We start from the raw sequence: 26508 nt of genomic DNA on the forward strand, positions 1-26508 counted from the left end.
GCATTACGACAGTCTCAAAACTCCTTAGCAACTTATGCACTAGTGTACTAAATTTATAATATCCAGAGTTGGAAATTCTCTTGGAGCCTAGGAGAAAGCATTGCTTATATTATTCATTTTGGGATAGGGAACATACCAGAATAACATGGTGCCTTTACTTTTTAAAGGGAAGATCAGCGCCCGCTAATCCTTTTGCTTGTACGTTCCTAGAATGCAAGATTAGACCAAATCAAACACTCTGTATTGGGAATAGAATACGGTCAGGGAATTAGGAAACATTCTTCTGACAGTATGTGTCTATCTGGAAAGTGAGCTCGTTTCTAGACTGTGAGCTTGTTGCAGGCAGGGAATGTGTCTGTTTATTGTTCTATTGCACCATCCCAAGCGCTTAGTATAGAGCTTTGTGCACAGAAAGCGCTCAATATATCCAATAGAACGAATGAGAGAGTGCCAGGAAATGTCTATGTGTGCGTACAAAGCATCGGTCAAGGTGCACCAATATCATCAATGGTATTTATTCAGCGCTGACTATTGAGCACTGACTATGCACAGAGTAATGTGCTAATTGCTTGGGAGAGTTTGACGCAACAGAGTCAGCAGACGCATTCCCTGCCTGCAGTGAGCTTACAGTCTAGAGACGGAGTATAAGTTTTCCTTATTGGGCGGGGGGAGGGCGGGCATGGGGGTTGTCCGTCTAATAGGATACCCAGTTGATAGGAGAACTGAATATTCTATTTTATCATTCAATTTTCATAGTGTTACAGTCTAGAAATGGTGTTTGGATCTGAAACGTAGTCCAAGTTCCCCTTCTAATTCTGATTCTAGTTGCTGAGAAGTAGCAAGTGGAAAGAGCATGGGCCTAGGAATAAGGAGACCTTGGTTCTAAATTTGGCTCTGCCACTTGTATGCTGTGTGACCTTGGGCAAATCACCCATGTAAAATGGGGATTCAGTACGTGTTCTCGTTTCGAGGTCGACTGTGAACCCCATGTGGGACAGGGACTGTGTCCACCCTGACATTCATTCATTCATTCAATCCTGTTTATTGAGTGCTTACTGTGTGCAGAGCACTGTACTAGGCGTTTGGAAAGTACAGTTCAGCAATAAAGAGAGACAATCCCTGCCCACACCGGGCTTACAGTCATAGCAGAGTATAGGAAATAGTAAAGGCTAAACAAATACTGCAATTCCCTCCTCCTCCTCCTCCTCCTCCTCCTCCTCCTCCTCCTTTTCCGCCCCCTCATCCTCCCAGATTGACTGAGTGCTTACTATGTAGAGAGCACTAAGCACTTGGGAGAGTACAATATAAAAGAGTTAGCAACCATGTTCCTTGCCCCATAACAAGCTTGCAGTCTAGAGGGGGAGACAGACATTAATTAATATGAATAAGTAAGTAATTTAGAATTTAAAGAAATGTGCATAAGTGCTGTTGGTTTGGAGGTGTGTAGAACATCAAGTGTCCAAAGGTCACAGATTGAAGTGCATAGATAATCAGAAGGGAGAGCAAGCTAGGGAAAAGACGGCTTAATAGGGGAAGGCCTCTTGGAGGATTGATTGATTTGCACACAGTATGCGTTCAAAAAAATGATTGAACGAATGATTTATTATTATTGTGATGAATACGTATGGTTGCATGCATACTATATCGCGTTAGGAAATAGTGGTTGGATATAAACTGTATCAGGAATTTCATCCCACTTAATGTCCATTCTACCCCTTTCCTCAATCCTGCTGCTGCTCACCATGGAAAGGACCACCCTGGATTGCATTAAGGGTGTATTATTGTATTCTACTCTCCCCAGCACTTAGTACAGTGCTTTAACACAGTAAGTGCTCAATAAATACGACTGACTGATTGGCAGACTTGGATTAGTGGATAGAGCTCAGAACTGGGAGTCAGAAGGACCTGGGTTCTACTCCCAGCTCTGCCACTTGTTTGCTATGTGACCTTGGGCAAGTCACTTCACTTCTCTATGCCTCAGTTACCTCATCTGTAAAATGGGGATTAAGATTGTGAGCCTCATGTGTCCAAACCGATTACCTTGTATCGATTACCGATTTAGTTTCCTGCTAAAACTAGCCTGCACTTCTAAAGCCAAGCCACTCACGGAACCCAGACTCAGTTCAGCGCCTGGCACATAGAAATCATTTAACAAATGCCACAATTATTGTTATTAGTAAGTATTACTGGTTTTTTTCTCCAACTCTCCACGGAGATCCAGGCACCACGAGGGAATGGTTAGCAGAAAAAGATTCTCCAAACCCAGTTCTAGCTCTGAATATTTTATCTCTCCTTCCCCAAGCTTTCCCGGTCTGGCTTTTTTAACCGTCTCTTCCATCCCAGGAGACAACAGAGTTGGGAGGCAACGTTCACCTTTGTGCGGCTCTTGTTGATTCCTGATTGTGTGTAAGGCCAGGTGAAAGCTAGTACGTGAACTATCTTCTTCAGACACTTCAAAGTTGATGGTTCATGTCAGCCCAATAACCCTCAACTGATCCTGCCAAGTGATGTATATGTCATCTTGCATATGTCTTTCCAGGTTACGTGAGTTCATAGAGAGGGCAAGGATTTCGGATAGGGCGCGCTGTCTGTTGAGTTGAAAGGATTTCCAGGAGGATTGTAATTATAATTTGACACCAACTTCCTCGAAATTCACTATTACATTGCAGTAAGTTGAACAGACCAGAAACAAGTACATTTTACTGCACTGGTGATTGAGGAAGTAGCTGACATGGACCCTCCTGTTCTCTGTGGAAGGGTCCTAGGAACTAGATCATGTTTCATAGAGAAGCAGTGTTGCTCAGTGGGAGGAGCCCGGGCTTTGGAGTCAGAGGTCATGGGTTCAAACCCCAGCTCCGCCAAATGTCTGCTGTGTGACTTTGGGCAAGTCACTTAACTTCTCTGGGCCTCAGTTACCTCATCTATAAAATGGGGATTAAGACTGTGAGCCCCCTGTGGGCCAACCTGATTCAGTGCTTAGAACAGTGCTTTACACGTAGTAAGTGCTTAATAAATGCCATCATTATTATTATTATATTTCAAGGCAGCACTTGAGCTGCCTTTTCGGCACTCTCTAGAGCCTGGGTTGTTGATGACGTCAAAAGCTTTGGTGAAGTGTATGACCTTAAGGCAGCATGGCTTAGCAAGACAGGGTGGTTTAGCAGATAGACCACGGGCCGCCTGGGAGTCAGAAGGTCATGGATTCTAATCCCGGCTCTGCCACATATCTGCTGTGTGACCTTGGGCAAGTCACTTCACTTCTTCGGGCTTCCGTTACCTCATTGTAAAATGGGAATTAAGACTGAGCCCCATTTGGCGCAGGGACTGTGTCCAACTTGACTAACTTATATGTACCCCAGAGCTTAGAATAGTGCTTGGCACATAGTGCTTAACAAGTACCATAATTGTTATTATTATTACCTTATCATTTAAAACATCGTCCAATGAGGGCAGCCTGTTTGCACTGTTCTGGTTCAACTTGTCTTTGTCTCCTCTATTTTCCCTCCCTCTTCCCACCCCTCTTTCTCTCTCCTTCTTTTTCTGCCACACAAATACACACCGTATATATGGGATAATCAGCATGTAGAAAGACAGGTCTCCTCTGAGTCGATTTAACTGCATTCCAAAGGCATCTATTGGCCTGTATGACAAAATATCATCTTCCCACCCCAACCCTGATTTCCCCCTGTCTTTCCCATCACCGTAGACAATACCACCACTACCCCACTTATTACAAGCTGGTATTATCCTTGACTCATCTCTTTCATTCCATCTGTCACCAAATCCCGAAGGATCTACATCCCTAAAATCTCCCCTTTCCACTCCATCCAAACTACTACTACACGGATCCAAGAACTTATCATATCCCACCTTGACTACTGCATCAGCCTTCTTGCTGATCTCCCCACCTCCAGTCTCACCCCACTGCAGTTCTTTCTTCAATCTGCTGCCTGGATTACTTTAAAAAAAAACAACAACAGCTTTCGGTCCATGTCTCCCCACGCCTCAAGAACCGCCACTGGTTGCCCATCTGCTTCTGCATCAAACAGAAACTTGCTACAAAGCACTCAATCAGCTTTCTCCCTCCTACCTTTCTCACTGATTTCCTGCTAAAACTAGCCTGCATTTCTAAAGCCAAGCCACTCACTGAACTCCAATCTCATCTATCTCACTGCTGACTCCTTACAGGCATCCTGCCTCTGTCATGAAAGTCCCTTCCCCATCATAGCAAACAGACCACCACTCTCCCCACCTTCAAAGCTTTACTCTTATTACTACTACTACTACTAATAATAATAATGATAATAATAATAATTATTATTATTATTATGGTATTTGTTAAACGCTTACTATGTGCCAGGAACTGTACTAAACTCCAGGGTGGCTACAAGCAAATCGGGTTGGATACAGTCCCTGACTCACATAGGGCTCAGTCCCCACCCCCATTTTACAGATAAGGTAACTGAGGCACAGAGAAGTGAATTGACTTCATCATCATCATCATCAATCGTATTTATTGAGAGCTTACTATGTGCAGAGCACTGTACTAAGCGCTTGGGAAGTACAAATTGGCAACATATAGAGACAGTCCCTACCCAACAGTGGGCTCACAGTCTAAAAGGGGGAGAGACTTGCCCAAAGTCACGCAGCAGACGTGACAGAGCTGGGATTAGAACCCATGACCTTCTGATTCCCAGGCCTGTGCTCTATCCACTACTCCATGCTGTTTCTCACTACCGCTAATAATAACTGTGGCTTTCATTAAGCACTTACTATGTGCCAAGCACTGTACTAAGCATTAGGACAGATACAAGATAATCAGGTCCCACATTTAAGAGAAAGAGTGGGTATCAGGGAATCAGGTTGGACACAGTCCATGTCTTAATATATGTCTTAATCCCCATTTTACAGATGGGGTTCCTGAAGGACAGAGAAGTTAAGTGACTTGCCCAAGGTCACACAGCAGACAAGTGGTGGAGCGGGGATTAGAACACAGGCCTTTTGACCCCCAGGCCCGTGTTCTGTTCACTAGACCATATTACTTCTGTGTAGTTTTAATCTGTGTAGCCTTTCCACGTGTTTAACCTTGGAATCTCGTTATTTATCTCACATGTTTCCTAGCTTGGACTGTTTTCTACACCACAGTCTTTCCTAAACAACCCTTGCTTCAAGGTTGAGAGGATCCACAAGGATTATTTGTGTGGAATATTATCTTGTTTTGCTGCAAGTAGCTCTTTGATCTAGGAGTCACTCAGTTTCTTCTGGAAACTTCCAGAAATGCGGAAACTTGGGTAGAAAGTGTCCCGAAGAGAAAGCCAACTGGTGATCGCATTCATAAGGGCAGATACGGTTACATATCCTAAAGGGCATCTTTGATGTCACAACATTTTTTACACATGTTTTTTCAATTTCCACAAGTTTTGACATTTGTTAGGGGCTGTTGGTTGCTTATCGGGCGATCCATCCAGAATTCGGAACCGCCCAGAGTAGCAATATTATGAACATCATTCAGGACTTGCTGTCAGATTATGATATAATGCAGAGGAAACATTTTAAGTAGACTTTAAAACAAAGCCTCCAAAAATGCCGAATGCCAGCTGAAAATAGGGGTCAGCTGCTGAGCCTAGATCAGTATGGCAGACTGCCGTCAAAGAGGTTGGCTCTCTGAGCCAAAGCTTGGCAAGGAATGAGAGACGAGGAGGTAAAAATGTGCTGCGAGCATACAGTATGGCTACACAACAAGGACACAATCTTTTTGTGTACACCAAGTGGCCAGGACTATGGATTCCTCATTGGCTTTTTCAGTGATACACTCATTCATAGGTGAACTTCGTCATCGGTGTTATGTTCTTGGAATCTGTAGTGCCATGTATCGGGCAATATATATAGACACATAATATGAATCTATTTCTGTTATTTATCCATCACAGTATCTTGTTTAACTGATGACGGCATTTGTTAAGCGCTTACTACGTGCAGAGCACTGTTCTAACTGTGTGGTATGATGTTGAATATGTATACAGCTAACTCATAGGCAACTACCAATACCATTCTCCGGATCAATCAGGCATTCTGATGTATCTGATACTCAATTGTTCCTTTCTTTGAGTGGGATGCATTTTTGTTTGTTTCGGGCTCACTAGCTGTGGACTTGTGCTGTATCTAGTTTAGTTTCGGTGTGAGAGACACATTCCTCGTTCTGGAGGGGGAACGTTTCTGTTGTATTGTCCCGCTGTACTCTCCCAAGTGCTTAGTATAGTGCTCTGCACACAATGAGTGCTCAATAAATGTGTTTGACTGACTGACTAAACCCCCAAGCTTGTATCCAGCAACCGAGTGACCAGTATCCAGGCCCTCCATTTGCACAGCGGGGACATGCTTGGGTTGTAATTACAGTAGTGGCAATTGTTTGAATCATTCATGCTCTCTAGATCAATCATCCCCCTACCATGGTGATGAAATCCCATATCCCCAAAACCAAGATGGAGCAACAGGGATTGTCTCTGTGGCTGAATTGTACTTTCCAAGCGCTTAGTGCAGTGTTCCTCCCGCAGTAAGCGCTCAATAAATGCGATCGACTGAATGAATGAACACACCTTCCTAACATTTAGATCACTAGGAATTTTGGACCAAGGATGTCTTGTCAGGAGCAGAGAGGAACCTCCTAGCTTTTGACATTTTTTCTGATTTATTGTTTTTGCTATTATTATTTCTTTCCCTGAAGGCCTGTCATCACTTCCGTGCCCGGTAGATTGTGAATCCTTTGAATTAGGCCTGCGTCTGAATTCTTGTCTTGTATTTTTGCTGGGGCACTGTATAAAATATGCACCTACCAAATGTACTTGCAATAGCAGTGTCCAGAGACACGCACAACTGAACAGCTGGTCGAGATTAAAGATTTATTCTGTGGTCGTGGAGCGGCGTGCTTTTGTATGCTCTCCTCAGCAGCAGATAATGGCGTGACGTGCCCTTGGGTGCTCCTTACTCCACTGTTGAGTGTCGAAAACTCACTTCGGATGAAAACGATCAATAGGGTTAGTACAGTGCTCTGCACAGAGTAAGCACTCAATAAATACGATTGAATGAACGAATAGGGTTTTAGCAGTTCATGTAGGTCAGTGCTTTTTGAATGATCCGGTGTTAAAGTGCCCCCAAAGAGATTGAAGCAGTCATGAATCGAGGAAATTGGGAGATTTAAGTTGAGAAAATCAGGAGTTTACTCGTGAAATACATCTGTAAAAAGCCCCTTCACGGCCCTCCACCTGGGAATTAAACAACCCCTCCCTCACAATGCCTTCACTTGTACACCCTAATAGGATGCTTGTCTTGTCTCCTCTATTATATTGTAAACTCCTTAAATTAAGGACCAGGCTAATATTTTCACGTGCAGTCTCTGCTGCCTTCAACGCTGTGGTTCAGCCCCGTCTCCTGGAAACGTTCTCTAACCTTGGCTTCACTGCCACTCAAAGAAGCAGCGTGGCTCAGTGGAATGAGCACAGGCTGTGGAGTCAGAGGTCCTGGGTTCAAATCCCAGCTCCGCCACTTGTCAGCTGGGTGACTTTGGGCAAGTCACTTAACTTCTCTGTGCCTCAGTGACCTCATCTGTAAAATGGGGATGAAGACTGTGAGCCCCCGGAGGACTACCTGATCACCTTGTAACCTCCCCAGCGCTTAGAACAGTGCTTTGCACGTAGTAAGTGCTTAATAAATGCCATTATTATCGTTATTATTATTATTATCTCTCGCATCCCTGTCTATCTCTCTATTTGGTCTATTTTGCAGGCTCCTCTTCGGCCTCCCACTCCCTAATTGTCCCTCAAAGCTTGATTTTAGGTCCCCTTCTATTACCCATCTATAGCCACTTCCTTGGAGAACTCATTAGCTTTCGTGGTTTCAACCTCCATCTCTATGTAGATGATTCACATCTCTTCTAAAAAGGCCTCCCATGACTAAGCCCTCATTTTCCCCTGCTCCCTTTCTCTTCCGTATCATCAATCGTATTTATCGTATTGTAATATATACAATATAATCGTATTGATCGTATTTCCGTATCTTCCTTGCACTTGGCTCTGTATACTTCATTCACCCCACCCTCAGCCTCACAGCACTTACGTACCTATCCATAATTTATTTTAATGTCTGTCTTCCCCTATAGACTGTAAGCTCCTTGTGGGCCAGGAGCATGTCTATCAAATCTGTTATATTCTCCCAAATGATTATTACAGTGCATTCCTCATAGCAACCACTCCGTAAATGTGATTGATTGAAGTGAATATAGACCATAAATGTAAGTTATAGGACCGTGTCTATATGTTGCCAACTTGTACTTCCCAAGCGCTTAGTACAGTGCTCTGCACACAGTCAGCGCTCAATAAATACGACTGAATGAATGAATGAATGAATCTAAGATTTCTCAAGCACAGTGCTCCTCTGTTCATTACTAAAACTTGAGCAAGTGTGAAAACATAATGAAAATGAAATATTAATGAAAGAACCTTATGATGGTTGTTATTTTTTAATTAGGTCTTCCTCATATTCTTCTACTAGCCAGTGTGAACTCATTTGGAGTCCTAATTGGTCTCCATATAAAGCCCAACTTTCTTCCGATGCACAAACCCAAGCCCTCAACTCCACCCTCTTCACTGAACTGATTCCCTTGCTCTCCTGTCTCCATTGTACCAGTCACCCACAGTCCTGAATCCCTTCCACAATATGCTTCCTCCACTCTTGTGCTCGAACTGTGGAGTGCATTTAATGGGAAAATACGACCTAACACTGTCATCTCCTTATTCTCCTCCTGTCCCTTTTTTCAATGGCATTTGAGCACTCACTATGTGCCAGGCACTGTACTAAACACTGGGGTAGGTACAAGACAATTAGGTCGGTCACAGTCCCTGTCCCACATGGGGCTCACAGTCTTAACCCCCATCTTACAGATGAGGTACAGATGAGGAACAGAGAAGTAACTTTTTAGACTGTGAGCCCACTGTTGGGTAGGGACTGTCCCTATATGTTGCCAACTTGTACTTCCCAGGCGCTTAGTACAGTGCTCTGCACACAGTAAGTGCTCAATAAATACGATTGATTGATTGATTGGTTGCCCAAGGTTGCACAGCAGACACATGGCAGAGCCGGGATTAGAACCAAAGTCCTCTGATTCCCAGGCCCGTGCTCTTTCCACTAGGCCACACTGCTTTTCTATCTCTCTGGCCTCTTCTTCTCAGTCTCTTTAGCTAGCGACTCCTCTGCCTCACATCCCCTAACTGCTGGAGTCCACCAATATTCAGTTCAGTTCATAGCTGCATCAAAGAGAAACTACTTACCATTGGCTATAAAGCACTCAGCCGACTCCCTCCTACTTTACTTCACTCACTGATCTCCCTCTACAACTCCCCCACCCACTTTGCTTCTCTAATGCCAAACTATTCCCTGTACCTCAATCTCACCTATCTTGCCACTGACCCCTTCCCCACATAATCATAATTATGGTATTTGATAAGCACTTACTATGTGGTAGGCAGTATACTAAGCACTGGGGTGGATACAAGCAAATCGGTCGGGATACTGTCCCTGTCCCACATGGGGCTCACAGTCTCAATCCCCATTTTACAGATAGGTAACTGAGGCCCAGAGAAATGAAGTGACTTGCCCAAGGTCATACAGCAGACAAGTGACAGAGCTGTGATTACAATCCATGCTCTTCTGACCGCCAGGCTCATGCTATATTCACTATGTCATGCACATCCTCTCTCCGGCATGGAACTCCCTCCTCTTTCATGTCCTACAGTCCACCACTCTCCCCTTCTTGAAAATTTACTAAAATCACATCTCCTCCATGAGGCCTTCCCTGACTAAGCCTTCAGTTTCTCTGTTCACCCTCCCTTCTGTGTCACCAATGTATTTGGAACTGTGCGCCTTATTAACTCGAGATTCAACCTATCCTCATTACGTTTCTTTATACTCTCCCATTTCTCCTGTCTGTTATTTATTTTAGGTCTGTCTCCCCACTTTAGGCTGTAAGCTTCTCATGGAAAGGAATTGTCCATATTGTACTCTCCCAGTTGCCTAGTAAGCACTCATGAAATACCATTGATGGTTGGCTCCATTAAGGTGCCTAAAAAGAATGTTGTTGAATAGTAGTTTAGTATATTATTGTTAAAATAATATTCGTATTTGTTAATCGCTTACTATGTGCCAAGCACTGTTCTAAGCGCTGGGATAGATACAAGGTAATCATGTTGTCCCACCTGGGGCTCACAGTCTTAATCCCCATTTTACACATAAGGTAACTGAGGCAAAGAGAAGTTATGTGACTTGCCCGAAGTCACACAGGTGATAAGTGTCGGAGCCAGGATTAGAATCCATGACCTCTGACTCCCAAGCTCGGGCTCTTTCCACTAAGCCACAATGAAGCACAGTAGAGGGCTCCATGGAGTGAAGTGTGTGCTATCACTGAAGAAAGGAGCTAGAAAAGTGGTGGCTTTTGGCCTTATTTTGATCTTTCCCCTCTCCAGCCACAAAAGAATTCCTCAAATTTGCTGCCTCAAATTCCTCAATGCCAACTCTCTCCTCGACCCCCTCCAATCTGGCTTCCGTTCCCTATATTCCATGGAAACTGCCCTCTCAAAGGTTACCAATGACCTCCTGCTTGCCAAATCCAATGGCTCCTACTCTATCCTAATCCTCCTAGACCTCTCAGCTGCCTTCGACACTGTGGACCACCCACTTCTCCTTAACACGCTATCCAACCTTGGCTTCACAGACTCTGTCCTCTCCTGATTCTCCTCTTGTCTCTCCGGCCGTTCATTCTAAGTCTGTTTTGCGGGCTCCTCCTCCCCCTCCCATCCCCTTATTTAGGAGTTCCTCAAGGGTTAGTTCTTGGTCCCCTTCTTTTCTCTATCTACACTCACTCCCTTGGTGAACTCATTAGCTCCTATGGCTTCAACTATCATCTCTATGCTGATGACGCCCAAATCTACCTCTCTGCCCCTGCTCTCTCTCCCTCCCTCCAGGCTCGTATCTCCTCCTGCCTTCAGGACATCTCCATCTGGATGTCTGCCCACCATCTAAAACTCAACATGTCCGAGACTGAACTCCTTATCTTCCCTCCCAAACCCTGCTCTCTCCCTGACTTTCCCTTCACTGTTGACGGTACTACCATCCTTCCCATCTCACAAGCCCGCAACCTTGGTGTCATCCTCGACTCCGCTCTCTCGTTCACCCCTGACATCCAATCCGTCACCAAAACCTGCCGGTCTCACCTCCGCAACAGTGCCAAGATCTGCCCTTTCCTCTCCATCCAAACCGCTACCCTGCTGGGTCAATCTCTCATCCTATCCCGACTGGATTACTGCATCAGCCTCCTCTCTGATCTCCCATCCTCCTGTCTCTCCCCACTTCAATCCATACTTCATGCTGCTGCCCAGATCATCTTTGAGCTGAAACTCTCTGGGCATGCTACTCCACTCCTCAAAAATCTCCAGTGGCTCCCCAATCAACCTACGCATCAGGCAAAAACTCCTCACACTGGGCTTCAAGGCTGTCCATCACCTCGCCCCCTCCTACCTCACCTACCTTCTCTCCTTCTACAGCCCAGCCCGCACCCTCCGCTCCTCTGCCGCTAATCTCCTCACTGTGCCTCGTTCTTGCCTGTCTCGCCGTCAACCCCTGTCCCACGTCCTCCCCCTGGCCTGGAATGCCCTCCCTCCACACATCCGCCAAGCTAGCTTTCTTCCTCCCTTCAAAGCCCTACTGAGAGCTCACCTCCTCCAGGAGGCCTTCCCAGACTGAGCCCCCTGCTTCCTCTGCCCCTCCTCCCTCCCCCCATCCCCCCCACCTTACCTCCTTCTCCTCCCCACAGCACCTGAATATATGTATATGTGTTTGTACGTATTTATTACTCTATTTATTTATTTATTTTATTTGTACATATTTATTCTGTTTATTTTATTTTGTTAATATGTTTTGTTTTGTTGTCTATCTCCCCCTTCTAGACAGTGAGCCTGCTGTTGGGTAGGGACCATCTGTATATGTTGCCAACTTGTACCTCCCAAGCACGTAGTACAGTACTCTGCACACAGTAAGAGCTCAATAAGTATGATTGAATGAATGAAAAGAAGAGACTATGAATTATTCAGGCCCCTCTCTCCATTTGAATGAACCTATCTACCCCGAAAATGGTTGAAGTACTAATTCCAGGGAATGGTGCTAGGGAGACAAAATGTCAATCTAGGAAATCTTTTTTAAAGTTAAATTATTTCACTATCAGTTTTAGCAAAACAGATGAGTTCAGTGGAGGGTCTCAAAGACTAAACTGCTCCATAAAATTCAAAATGGCAGAAGTGAGGTTTGATGACTCTTTTAGAGTGAAGGATTTCAGGTGTCTCTGCTGCTGATGCAGTAGCAACCACAAATTGGTTTGTTCAGTAGATGGTGCTTTTCAATAAATCCTGTTCCTAAGAAACACCGTCTTTACTGAAAGCAAAAAAAATCAAATTTTCAATGATTGTTCATTTAGGTGCAAACAAGTAATGAAATGGATACAGTATTACACTCAGAGAGTGATTCAGCTACGATTTCCTTAAGCAGTCTTAAAATCATTGAAAACAAAATCATTTGCCTGTTTTCGTTTTTGAATTCTCCACTTTATTTTAGCCCTGAAACTGTCCCATCCTGTGATATCGTTGTTCTCATTGTTTTTCTTTTGGTTTCAGAGGCAGAATGGGTCCCTTTTCCTCAGCGTTGGCCTCTTGGCCCTTTGGGGAGCCACGCTGTTGGGTGCTCGATTATATTGGATGGGCAACAAGCCGCCAAGCTTCTCCAACTCGGACAACCCCGCCGCTGACTCCGACAGTGCCCTCGTGCGCACCCTCACCTTCCTTTACCTGCCAACCAAGAACCTGTGGCTGTTGTTGTGCCCGGACACCCTCAGCTTTGACTGGTCCATGGATGCCGTGCCTCTTCTCAAGACGGTGGGTGACTGGAGGAACCTACACACTGTGGCCTTCTATACCGGACTCCTCTCTCTCACCTACTTCAGTTTGAAGCGTCTGAGCCCAGGGAAAGAATGCAACGGGAAAGCCATATCAAACGGCAGACAGAACACCAATGGGCACAGCTGCCACTCAGATGGGGATTACAGGAACTCGGAGATGAAGCTCAGCTTTTTCACATCAAAAGTAGAAAACGGCATCAAGAGTCACGCCACCCAGAAACCGCAACTTCCTTCAACGGAGAATGTTGTCATTCTGGCTCTAACTATGTTAATAGTGCCCTTTATGCCTGCCACGAACCTGTTTTTCTATGTAGGCTTTGTAATAGCAGAGCGTGTGCTATATATTCCCAGTATGGGTTTCTGTCTTCTGATTACAGTGGGGGCCAGATCCCTTTATGTCAAAGTCCAAAAGCGATTTCACAAGGACTTGATTTTCTACGCCATGGCCACGTTAATCGTTTTCTACGGACTGAAGACTGCTGTCAGGAATGGGGACTGGCAAAATGAGGAGATGCTCTATAGGTCTGGAATAAAAGTCAACCCAGCCAAAGGTAACATTTTCTTTCACTTGTCTCTGTTCCCATTTCTAACTCAAACACAAAGGACATGAGGATGAGACAGCAGGAGCAAGTTGATTCTTGTACTCCTGTCCTTGTCTTTTTTAACTGGATTGGCAAGAAACCAGCTGGCATTTGAAGGTGACATGGCCAGATCGCAGATAAACTTCCTTAAGGGACTTGGAATGTCACATAGATAGGAGAGCTGAGAGATCGAAAGTAGAATTTGTGGTGAAATTTCTGTTTTTATTGAAAAAATGTTGATAGGTGCTCACTTGATGAAATTCAGTTTATCCCATTTCGATGCACTTTTCATTCATTCATTCAGTTGTATTTATTGAGTGCTTACTGTGTGCAGAGTACTGCACTAAGCACTTGGGAAGTACGAAAGCAGAATTTGTGGTGAAATTTCCGTTTTTATTGAAAAAATGTTGATAGGTGCTCACTTGATGAAATTCAGTTTATCCCATTTCGATGCACTTTTCATTCATTCATTCATTCAATTGTATTTATTGAGTGCTTACCGTGTGCAGAGTACTGCACTAAGCGCTTGGGAAGTACGAGTCGGCAACATATAGAGACGGTCCCTACCCAACAACAGGCTCACGGTCTAGAAGGGGGAGACAGACAACAGAACAAAACATATAGGCAGGTGTCAAAACTGTCAGAATAAATAGAATTATAGCTATATGCACATCATCAATAAAATAGAGTAGTAAATATGTGCATGTAAAATAAATAGAGTAGTAAATATGTACAAATATATTCAAGTGCTGTGGGGAGGGGAAGGAGGTAGGGCAGAGGAGGGGGCAATGGGGAAGAGGAGAGATAAAAGGGGCTTAGTCTGGGAAGGCTTTATGGAGGAGGTGAGCTCTCAGTAGGGCTTTGAAGGGAGGAAGAGAGCTAGCTTGGCAGATGTGTGGAGGGAAGGCATTCCGGGCCAGGGGAAGGACGTGGGCCAGGAGTCGACGGTGGGATGGGTGAGAATGAGGCCCAGTGAGGAGGTTAGAGGCAGAGGAGTGGAGGGTGCGGGCTGGCCTGGAGAAGGAGAGAAGGGAGGTGAGGTAGGAGGGGGAGAGGTGATGGCGAGTCTTGAAGCCGAGAGTTAGGAGTTTTTGCTTGATTCGTAGGTTGACAGGCAGCCACTGGAGATTTCTGAGGAGGGGGGTGACATACCCAGAGCCTTTCTGTACAAAACATCTGTACAAAAGTGCACTTTTGCACTTCAGTGGTTCCCGAGAGGCTTTTCCTTGGCACTTTCTCATGCTGAAGCCCATCTGCCACTTTTCTGCCCCGTCCGCTCTCTGATATCCAACCATGTTTTTTCCCCATTGATTTGGTAAATAGGCAATAGGTGGGATCCAGCGGTGGCTTTGGGAAGATGGTAGATATCTATAAATGCCTGAATGTATCTGGGAAGGACTCTTAGAAAAGTGTTGGGCGGACATGGCAACAAGAGATATCCCTTACAGCTTATGACTTTGGTTTCTCTGTTCATTCATTCAGTTGTATTTATTGAGCGCTTACTGTGTGCAGAGCACTGTACTAAGCGCTTAGGAAGTACAAGTCGGCAACGTATAGACAGTCCCTACCCAATAAAGGGCTCACAGTCTAGAAGAGTACTACTGTTTGTAACCCCCTAAGGAGAAGTGTTTTCTAACTGATTGGTGGAAGCCTCGGCAGTGCGCATTGGACACTCCTGAAAGCTGCATTTATGGTTGGCAGGGCTAATTAAATCGGTTCTGGAGCTTCCCGTAAATACCTGACGGGATGGGATTCTATGGCAGATGTGTGTGAGCCTGTGATACCAATTGATCTGTCAACAGACCAGTGGAAGCCCATCAATTGTGATGAATGAATGTAAACCTACACTGCCCCTCAAAAGCCACCTGGGAAGGGGTGTGGAGGTAGCAGATCACTATCTAGGCTGTAGACTGTAAGCTTGTTATGGGCAGGGGAGGGGTCTGCTAATTCTTCAGTATTGTACTCCCCCAAGCACTTAGTACAGGGCTTTGCACATAGTAAGCACTCAATCATTATGATCGATTGATTGGGTGGGTGACTAATCACTAGGGTTGGGTCACGAGGAGTCACCTGAGCCCTTCTCTCCTCTCCTGTCTTACGGTCCTCTAGACTTTAAGCTCATTGAGGGCAGGAATGTATCTGTTATATTGTGCTCTTCCAAGTGCTTAATACAGGGCTCTGCACACAGTAAGCGCTCAGTGAATACGACTGTCTTCTAGTGCCTCTCCTGCCTTGATGATTTTGTTGCTGTGATCTTTGCCCAATTTGACCGGGGAGAGTCGGCAGAGACCTTGCCAGCAAAACTCTGTTTGGCACACTTCATCTTCTCGCCCATCACCTAATCATCCAAGCATACATGAGAGGCAGTGTGGCTTAGTGGATAGAGCACGGGCTTGGGAGTCAGAGGTCGTGGGTTGTAAACCTGGCTCTGCCACTTGTCAGCTGTGTGACTTTGGGAGAGTCACTTCACTTCTCTGTGCCTCAATCACCTCATCTGCAAAATGGGGATTGACTGTGAGCCCCACATGGGACAATCTGATTACCTTGTATCTACCCCAGGGCCTAGAACAGTGCCTGGCACACATTAAGCACTTAACGTATACCACTATTATTATTACAAGCACATATATGTGCTTTTAGACTGTGAGCCCACTGTTGGGTAGGGACTGTCTCTATATGTTGCCAACTTGTACTTCCCAAGCGCTTAGTACAGTGCTCTGCACACAATAAGCGCTCAATAAATACGATTGATGATGATGGAACATGCACACAGTAGAAAAGTATACAGGAATCCACAACTCCTCAAGGACAACAGCCTATAGGTATAGTTTTGTTTTGTTTGGGGGTTTTTTATGGTATTTGTTAAGTGATTACTATGTGCCAGGCACTATACTAAGAGCTAGGGTAGATGCAAACTAATCAGGTTGGACACAGTCCCTGTTCCACTTGGGGCTCACAGTCATCAGCCCCATTTTTCAGATGAGATAACTGAGTCTCAGAGTTGTTAAGCGACTTGCCCAAGGTCACACAGCACACAAGTGGTGGAGCCGGAATTAGAACCCAAGCCCTTCTGACTCTCAGGCCCACACTCTTTCCAGTAGGCCACGCTGCTTCTCGGGTTCTTACACATGAGGGATATAAATACATAGAAACACAGACTCACGCAAACTCAGAGATGAGGAGACATCGATCAATCAGTCGTATTTATTGAGCTTTACTGGGTGCAGAGCGCTGTACTAAGCATTTGGGAGAGAACAGTATAACAGAGTCGGTAGACACGTTCCCTGCCTACGGTGAATTTAAGGCCTAGGGGAGAGACAGACATTAGTATAAAAAATAAATTATGGATTTATTATGCATAAATTATGCAAATCCAAGTGCAGGGCAATGCAGAAGGGAGCGGGAGAAGAGGAAATGAGGGCTCAGTCAGGGAAGGCACTTTGGAGGAGATGTGCTTTCAATAAGGTTTTAAAGGTGGGGAGAGTGATCGTCTGTCGGATATGAAGAGGGAGGGGATTTCAGGAGAGAGGCAGGATGTGGATGAGAGGTTGGCGGCAAGATAGATGAATCGAGGTACAGAGCGTGCGTTGGCATTAGAGGAGCAAAGTCTGCAGGCTGGGTTGTAATAGCAAAGCAACAAGGTAAGGTAGGAGAGGGAATGTAGGCATGTATAAGAAATATAGAACATTCAGAGCCACCACGTTGAAAGTGGGGCACGGACATGCAGGAACATAAAGAGAAACAGAGGAAACAACAGTGAGACTAAGGAGGAGTGTGGCACGAAGAGAACACCCGGAGAAAAACAGAGAGAGTGGGAAGGGAACAAAAAATAAAAACCACATGAGAAAAAGTACAGTTTCTAAGCTGAGTGGAGTGTAGGCAGTTTTGAAAGTGCTCTGAGGGCATGAATTCAAGCCGTGTTGCCTATTGGATAGAGCACAGACGTGGGAGGCAGGAGGACCTGAGTTCTAATCCTGGCTCTGCCACTTGTCTGCTGGGTGATCTTGGGCAAGTCACTTAACTTCTCTGTGCCTCATTTACCTCATCCGTACAGTGTGGATTAAGACGGTGAGCCCCAGGTGGAAAGTGGAGTATGTCCAACCTGATTACCTTATTTCTACCTCAGCGCTTAATACAGTGCCCGTTTGTTAAGCGTTTAACACATATCCTAAAAAAAAAAAGTGCATAAGTGACAGGCTAAGAGAAGATGTGGTGAAAGAGTACAACTGTTTTTAGTGTGTTAGAAAGTCTTTTTTTGGTTTGTTCATTCAGTCGTATTTATTGAGCGCTTAACTGTGGGCAGAGCACTATACTGAGCGCTTGGAAAGTACAGTAATGGTTCTAATTCAAATACAGTTCTGTGGAATTTCAGCAGAGTGGTCAAATTTGAGGGATTCCATCGCCACCGATACCACCTCCTTCTTTGTGCCCCCATTCTAACTCTGATGACTGATAAATCACGCACAGCGAAGCTGGCACATAGCAAACCCAGGTACCTGAAACCTTAGTTCCTCCATCCGAGGGGCACGGGTAGGTATGTTAGAGTCTGCCAGTAGATGAGTTGGCTAATTCCTGGCTCCGGGAAAGATTCCTAGAATTCCATTGCCCTTGATGAGTCGGGGCGGCCTTTAAGAAATGCAATTTATTATTTTGGCTTGGGAGTATCGACACAACTCTTCAAGTCCCAAGGCTTTGGAATTACGGCGTTTAAATGACATAATTCACAAGTATTTTATAGATTCTACACAGTGTTGGAAATGTAACCAAAGGAAGCGCTTAGTTCCCTGACTCATGGGAGGGTTGACTGTAGCCTAGATTAGATTAGAAAACCTAAATGAGAAATGTACCCTACCCATGGGCTCTCTAAAATACATCGAGTGTGATAACTTCCTTGCTTGATCTGTTTTAGAGTTAAAAGCCCATAGCAAATTTTGGAGACGGGGGACCACTGGGAGTGCTGACAAAGATTTTACTCCTCCTTAGACATTATGTGTGAAGGCGATTGACCTATTTTTGACCCAAGGCCAGCTGGCAGCTGCCAGTCATTACTTGATTGAATATAAATGAAGATGTTTAAAACCTCCTCTTAATCAGCAAGCAGGCCGGAAAACTTGAACTCTTGATTTGCAAAGTGCAGAAATGAAAGCTGAAAAATAGGTCTCATCATGTAAGTGGTGGTCAGAGAGAAAAATGAGACAAGTTTAATGGCTGTAGCTTAGTGATTTGGGAAATCTATGCTTATATTTTGACATTTCTTTGAGAAGGCAAGTGAGGAATGTTGTTTTTTTTCTCCTGAGACAGCCATCAACATATTTAGTGGACAACCAAATATTTTGAAGTTTTCATCTCTTTCTGTTAGGGTGTGGTTGCAATATTAAAATTTGATTAACATTTGGAAAAGTCAGTTCCCAGTACACAACAGGATTTTTGTGGTAACACTCAAACCGATCTTAAAAATACAATAAAAAAAGGATTAGCTGGCCCTTAATTATGTACTGGATCTCCTTATGTCACAGACCAATTTTAGGGAAGCAAGGTCATCTTGGGCATCACCTATGATCCCCGAGTCTCTACCTCCCCCCTGTCCTGGCCCTAGGGATCTTTAGCTCCCATCCCAGCTTCTCTGCCAGAATCTTGGCTTCCGTACTTTATTTTAAAATATTTCCAGTAAACCTATTTCCAATCCCCTTTTCTGATTTCAGCAATTCCTAAAGAGATTGGAAAGGTGTGCTTTAGGTTTTCCATAAGTCCCATGGATTTCTTACAGCTGAATCTAAGTCATTCTCTGAAGATATAATAATAATAATAATAGTGTTAAGCACTTACTATGTGCCAGGCACATAGTAATAATAAGTGTAATAAGCACTGGGGTGTATGCAAGGAAATTGCATTGTATATAGTCCCTGCCCCATGTGAGGTTTAGAGTCTCAATCCCCATTTTACAGATGAGGTAACTGATTCCCAGAGAAATGAAGTGACTTGCCCAAGGTCACACAGCAGACGTGGAGGAGCTGGCATTAGAACCCACATCCTCTCAATCCCAAGCCAGTGCTCTTGTCACTAGGCTATAGTGTGTCTCAATACAACGGTCCGACCAGGGACATCTCCGTGTGTGCACATTATTTCCGGGACTTTGGGTCCTGCCTTTGCCTTTTTAGCCATATCTGTACTCATAGAAGAATTCCACCATCAACAGTGTTTTGTTTTTAATACAAAGGACAACTCCATGTATACTTTCAGGTTTATAAAGTAGTGAAGAGAATCCATATCCTGTTCCATCTTATTCGTTATTTGTGGTTTTGCTGCTGTAGGTAGCAGGTTTTTGGTAGATCAGTTCTATAGTGAGATACTCCGTGAGTTATCTATGAAACATAAACTACTGTAAACTCTTCGTTCAGTAAACCTCTTGGAGCCTAGATTTGCATTTGATCCTGTGAAAACTGCTAATCTAAAATGGACTCGGGTTCATTTGGGAACACACAGGCACAGACACTTCGAAATGTTCTTAAAAATGGAGTTTAAATGGGGTGTTGGCAAAAATGAGGATTGACTCTACTAGAATTATGCACTTATATTCGCTTATATTGTAAACTCCTTGAGTTCAGGGATCATGTCTACTACTCTGCTGTGCACTCCCAAGCTCGTGGGACAGTGCCCTGAACACAGTGAGTGTCTTAAGTGCTATATTGACTACGTGGTCATGTTGGAGGAATTAGCAGTCTTCAAGATGAACAGATACTGTAGTTAACATTCTTCACATGACCCAAGATCTCTTATTTTCCAGTAAAACATATCTGATTGGTTCAGGCATCAGTGGATATTCAGTTACCCTTAACCTGAACTTGAATTGTTAGGTCAAAAGAAGACTTTATAAATTATGAAAAAATATTCATAAGCATATGCTAGCCTGATTTTGATATTTGTATATTCTATCCCTCACATACTATTTTCCAGTGCTTAGTACAGTGTTCTGCACACAGTACGCAGTACAGGGAAGGAATAGTGTATACATTAAGTAATAACAAGGTTAATCTATGTATCACACTTATTCATATCCCTTCTATTCCTGCCTATGGAGATCTTTACCCTTTGTTGAAGAAGCACTATCGCCGTCATTTCACAGTAATGATGATGCTGATGATGATGATGATACAGTTTATTTTGAGTCATGATTTTTTGATTGATTAAAACAATACAATTTGTTAATTTGTCTTCTAGACTGTGAACCCGCTGTTGGGTAGGGACCGTCTCTGTATGTTGCCAACTTGTACTTCCCAAGTGCTTAGTACAGTGCTCTGCACACAGTAAATGCTTAATAAATATGATTTAGTGAATGAATGAATGAATGAATTTGTTCCATTGTATTTTTTGAGCACTTACTGTGTGCGAAGCACTGAACTAAGCACTTGGGAGAGTATAAAGACAAACAGACACATTACTGCCCACAGCGAGCTCACAGTCTAGAAGGAGAAACAGACATTAATATAAATAGATAAATTACAGATACAGATATATATATATATATATATATATATATATATATACATACACATATATACATATATGTGCTGTGGGTATGGGAGGGAGGATGAATGAAGGAGCAAGTAAGAGCAGCCAGAAGGGACTGGGGGAAGAGGAGAGGAGGCTTAATCAGGGAAGGCTCCTTGGAGGAGATGTAAATTCAATAAGATTTTGAAGTGGAGGAGAGCAATTATCTGTCTGATATGAGGATGGAGGGCGTTCCAGGCTAGAGTTAGGATGTTGAAGAGGATGTGTGCGAGATTGACGAGAAAGAGGTACAGTGAAAAGGTTGCCATATTACATGTTCTTCCTGTAGGATGAGTTAAATGAACGAGTGTACTAGAAATAAAAGCCAATGCTCCCACCATTTAGTCCACTTTTCTATTCTCTACAGAACATTAAGTCCACATCTCTATTCTCTACAGTACACTGCAGCAAATATTCCCTTTTGTCTCCAGAATATCTGCAGAATTCCTGGCCCTGATCCAGTCAAGTTTCACATGGTTTTAAGTTTCGGGGAAATGCACATAAAATGCAAGCTGTAGGTTGACAGTTTCACTTTGGAAAAGGCTCAGACCTAAAATGAAACTTGAACCTCTAAGCTGAATGAAACTTGACTAATTTACTGTGGCTTTATGGTCTTAGTTTTTTAGCTTCCCGAAAAGGGAAGTTGCTTTTAGGCTACGATGAAATTGAAGTCGCTGGCTAGGATGGCAACACCGTCCTGGTATCATCCAGTTGGTTGGTTTTATTATATTTTTTTTCTCCATTATCATATTCAGAGTAGTTGCTCAGGGGGCGTTCAAATGCTTTCAGTCTCTACAGAAAATCTGAGACTTTCTAAATCAAATTTAATGGGAAAGTGATCATATCTGGGGTACTCTGTCATTTCAGTTGTAAAAGTATGCGATGAAGAGATGGTGCTAAATTGAAAACCTTATTACTTCTAAGTGGGATGGTCAATGAGTGATATTTATTTGTAATTTATAATGTGTAGTCACTGCTGTGGTCTCCAAGTTGGAGCTAAACCATCAGATGATAGCGTGATTCCAAATTAAAGTATGTTTTAGAAGACCAGGCATAGAGAACAGTGGATCTTGTTGTAATGAAGAATGTAAGGTGAATCGTTTCCTCACTTCAAGTAAATCAATCAGTGGTATTTTTTGAGCATTTACTTGTGCAGAACATTGAACTAAGTGCTTAGGAGAATGCACTGCAGTGGAATTCCCTGGGTTTTATCAATCAGTCATTCAGTCAGTTGAACACTTACTGTATGCAGGTTACTGTACTAAGCACTTGAGAGAGAACAGTATAACCCTCAGTAGACATGTTCCCTGCCCACAGCGAGTTTACAGACTATAAGGGGATAAAGACATGAATATGAGTAAATAAATTATAGATACAGATAGAAGTGTTGTGGGGATAAGCATTTGTTATCCACATAGGTTCGCTTACTGAGCAGGGGCATTTCTGCAGAATTCAGGACACATGCAATCTCAAGAAGTGATTTTCATTCTAGAACAAGGGGCTCAAGGTAGTTTTTAAGAACTTCTCAACAGGGTCCTGTTGATTAATCAAATGACAGAGTGAACTGTCTTATTTGCTGATTGAGTCAGATTGTCCCTTTTAGGATGGTGTACGTCAGGAAGAACAGAGTCAACTCAGAAAATGGCTTCTGATATCACTTTTACAGTTCTTTGATTGGACAGGTGTTTTAGAGAGTGTAAATTGCAAAGTGTTGACACACCCTCTTCTTTCCATTTCTAGTACAAAATCATGATTAGATGAGAATATGTTTCTTAGCACTTCCTTCCATGACTCACTCAGAAAAGGTACCTGTTCTGAAATCTGCCCCTTTTTACAGCATTACCCTATTTTGACCTCCACTGTTAAGTAGGTGCTGAACTAATAAGGGAGAGCGTTTATAAACTAATGGGTGGCAGTGCATGTATAATGCATTTTGTGTGACCTACTTTCCAAAGTAAACAGGCCCTGTGTTCTGAAGAAGCTGAATGTGAGGGCTGGTTTCCGAGAATTAACTCAAAATAGAGTGTGTTGTAAGGATTCAGACCTGGATTTAGTTTTTTTGGTTGTCAGATGTAACAACTGGCAGAGGTTGGAGCCAATTGCTTTGATTATCTCACTTAATGGAACTATTAGCACCATCACTGAGGGTTCAGTGAAAATGTATGGGGTTGCCTTTCTCTCATCTTCGATCCAGAAGCGGTGTGTTAAGTGAATAAAATTGTGTTAAGTTGCAAAATAAAGGCTTCACCCTCTTCCCGCTTCTGTACAACATGTGTGTCCCTGAGGACAAAAGAATTCAGGGGTTGAGCTGAGAGACAAGTTGTGATCTCAGCACAAATGGGCTTTTCGAGCACTCGGCAATGAGCTGTCAGTTTATTTTGGGGTGCCAGCTGAGAATTCTCAAACCTGGTTTTTAGATTCAGTTTTTTTTTCCCCCTGAAATGGCTGCTTGTGTTTATGTTTTGTAAGAAAATATCCCTCACTTCAAGGAGGGAAAACAAGCCTACAGCTCTAAAAGGGCACGGGGAGTTTGGTTGGGTGTGCTCCTTGGAGTGTGGTCTCACAGCTGCCGTGCACCTGTGCTCTTCGGCTTTTGGATGGGCCTGGCAAAACCCAGCTCGAGGTGAAGGTTGGGGATACAAAGAGTTGTTGAAAACAGTTTTGTCACGACACCACAATGAGCATGAAGCAGCCACAATGGGTGTGTAATCCCCAAATACCACAATTATTATTATCATTATTTTAGTAAGGTGAAAAGATTTGTTTGAGAATCTCTGACGGTAGCCAGCAAAAAGATGAGGCAATATAACTGAAATGTGTATTTTCTCATCCTGTTCCACTGACTGGAGAAGAGGATCTGGTGGGATTTTTTTGTTGTTTCTTTTTCATTAAATTCCTACTGTTTGCATAGTATAGTGCTAAGTGCTTGGGAGAGTACTATACAACAGAGTTGATGGACATATTCCCTGCCCACAGTGAGTTTACAGTCTAGAGGGGAAGACAGGCGTTAATTTAAATAAATAATTTACAGATAAGTACGTAAGTGAGAAGCAGCGTAGCTCAGTGGAAAGAGCACGGGCTTTGGAGTCAGAGGTCATGGGTTCAAATCCCAGCTCTGTCAGTTGTCAGCTGCGTGACTTTGGGCAAGTCACTTAACTTCTCTGTGCCTCAGTTACCTCATCTGGAAAATGGGGATTAAGACTGTGAGCCCCCCGTGGGACAACCTGATCATCACCTTGTAACCACCCCAGTGCTCAGAACAGTGCTTTGCACATACTAAGTGCTTAATAAATGCCATTATTATTATTTTATTATTATTATAAATGTCGTGGGGTTGAGAGTGGGGTGAATACCAAAAGACCAAGGTGTTCTAATCCCGGCTCTGCTACTTGGTACTGTGTGAGCTTGGTCAAGTCACTTAATTTCTGGGTGCCTCACTATCCTCATTTCAAAAAATGGGAATTTAATTCCAGTATCTCTCCTACTTAGACTGTGAACCCCATGTGGACAAGAGACTGCATCTGATCTGATTGTATTTTATATACCCCAGTGCTTAGGTACTGCTTAATAAAGCAGTAAGTGCTTGATAAGTGCTTAATAAATATTATTAGTATGTAATAATATTAATAATAATAATAATAATCTTAATGTTTATCAAGAGCTCTTGTAAGCCTATATTTCAGCCAAATAGTGTTTTCAAAATCCCAACTCATTTCCAACTTCACTAGCCCCACTGGATTTGATGACACACAGTTGGCTTTCTCACTCGGGATTACCCTTTAATTCCACTGGAATCTTTTTCAAACTGTTATCCCTGCTAGGATAAATGTCAGCATGGATAAATGAAATCACCAAGTAAGCCAAAAACTTCATCTAATCCATTAGTCTCAATCTTCTCCACACTAAATATTTTGCCTACTAACAAACAGCAAGATCTGTGGAATTGAATTTGATTCCATTACTCTTTCTCTGCTCTGCGTACCAAAGTGGCCAAAAGTCAGAGAGGAGGAAGAACGTGAATAGTGCATGAACTGGAGATTAATCTCCAGACCAGTGAAAGTCGACTGTATAAGAATTTGCATAGCTTTTTCAAGAGTATTTTAAATTTTCAATTGCTTTCGCATGTTTTGCAACACATTTACTCACATTAGTCCACAACTACATGATTTCATCTCCAATTGGATTGCATTTTACAGTACCTCTTAAACACCCTATAATCCAAAACTTTAGACATCAGCTATTTTACTCTGTGGTTTAAAAGGGCTCTGTTTTCATCTCAGCTATTAACTGTTGTTCACTTTTCTTTTCTCTAAGTAAACAGGATCAGCAGCATGGCACAGAGGACAGAGCTTGGGCCTGGGACTCAGGAGATCATGGGTTCTAATCCCGGCTCCTCCACTCATCTGCTCTGTGGCCTTGGGCAAGTCACTTAACTTCTCTGTGTCTGTTACCTCATCTGTAAAATGGGGATGAAGACTGTGAGCCCCACTTGGGACAACCTCATTACCTTGTATGTACCCCAGCACTAGTAAGCGCTTAACAAATGCCAGCATTATTATTATTACTATTATTATTATTATTAACAAACTTTACATAGGCTAGGTTAAACATTATGTTACTGGTTTTCTAGGGTTCTAGCCACAGGATACATTAACGCTTCACTTGGATTCTTAATTCTACCTCAGAAATTATTGCAAGCATACCCTGTAGCTAAATCACACGAAGCCACATGGACTTGTTTAGAAGTATCAAGTCATATGTATAATCAGTTATAAAGATAATTTCAGTTTTTATTTGGCAGGTTTACTGAGGAGTTTTATAATATATCATCTTCGATGGTACTTATTGAGCACTTATTATGTGCAGAGCAGTGTAGTAAAATCTATTCCTTCCAATACACTGTCCATAGCGCTCTTAAGCAGCATTTATCTTGAGAAACAGATTTTTTGTGATATCAGGTGCTTTCAACAGGTTAATAATAATGATGGCATTTGTTAAGCACTTACTATGTGCGAAGCACTGGGGGGATACAAGGTGATCAGGTTGTCCCACGAGGGGCTCACAGTCTTAATCCCCATTTTACAGATGAGGTAACTGAAGCCCAGAGAAGTTAAGTGACTTGCCCAAAGTTACACAGCTGAAAAATGGCAGAGCTGCCGTTAGAACCCATGACCTCTGGCTCCCAAGCCCGTGCTGTTTCCACTGAGCCACACTCCTTCTCTGGAGTCTTTTTAATAATCTATTCTCCTGTATTCTCAAGGTTTCATCTAAAAAAATCACTCCATACTCCCAGTAATAAACCTTAAGGACACCTTCATCCAACTCCCCCTACACCCAGCTCCACCTCACACTCTTTTTCCCTAATCCACAATCTCACCACTAACA

The 26508-nt window shown here is 43.4% G+C and overlaps 1 protein-coding gene across 2 annotated transcripts in view; it reads left to right on the forward strand.

Annotated features, from left to right (window-relative positions):
- The window catches only part of TMTC2 (transmembrane O-mannosyltransferase targeting cadherins 2), a 372172-nt gene that overhangs the window by 185549 nt on the left and 160115 nt on the right, over positions 1 to 26508 (forward strand). For both annotated transcript variants that reach the window (XM_038756319.1, XM_038756320.1), the window contains exon 3: positions 12714 to 13545. In XM_038756319.1, coding sequence (XP_038612247.1) covers positions 12714 to 13545 — 832 coding nt within the window. The remainder of the gene's footprint in view (positions 1 to 12713; positions 13546 to 26508) is intronic.

Source organism: Tachyglossus aculeatus, chromosome 14, assembly GCF_015852505.1.
Source record: "Tachyglossus aculeatus isolate mTacAcu1 chromosome 14, mTacAcu1.pri, whole genome shotgun sequence".
Lineage (NCBI taxonomy): Eukaryota > Metazoa > Chordata > Mammalia > Monotremata > Tachyglossidae > Tachyglossus > Tachyglossus aculeatus.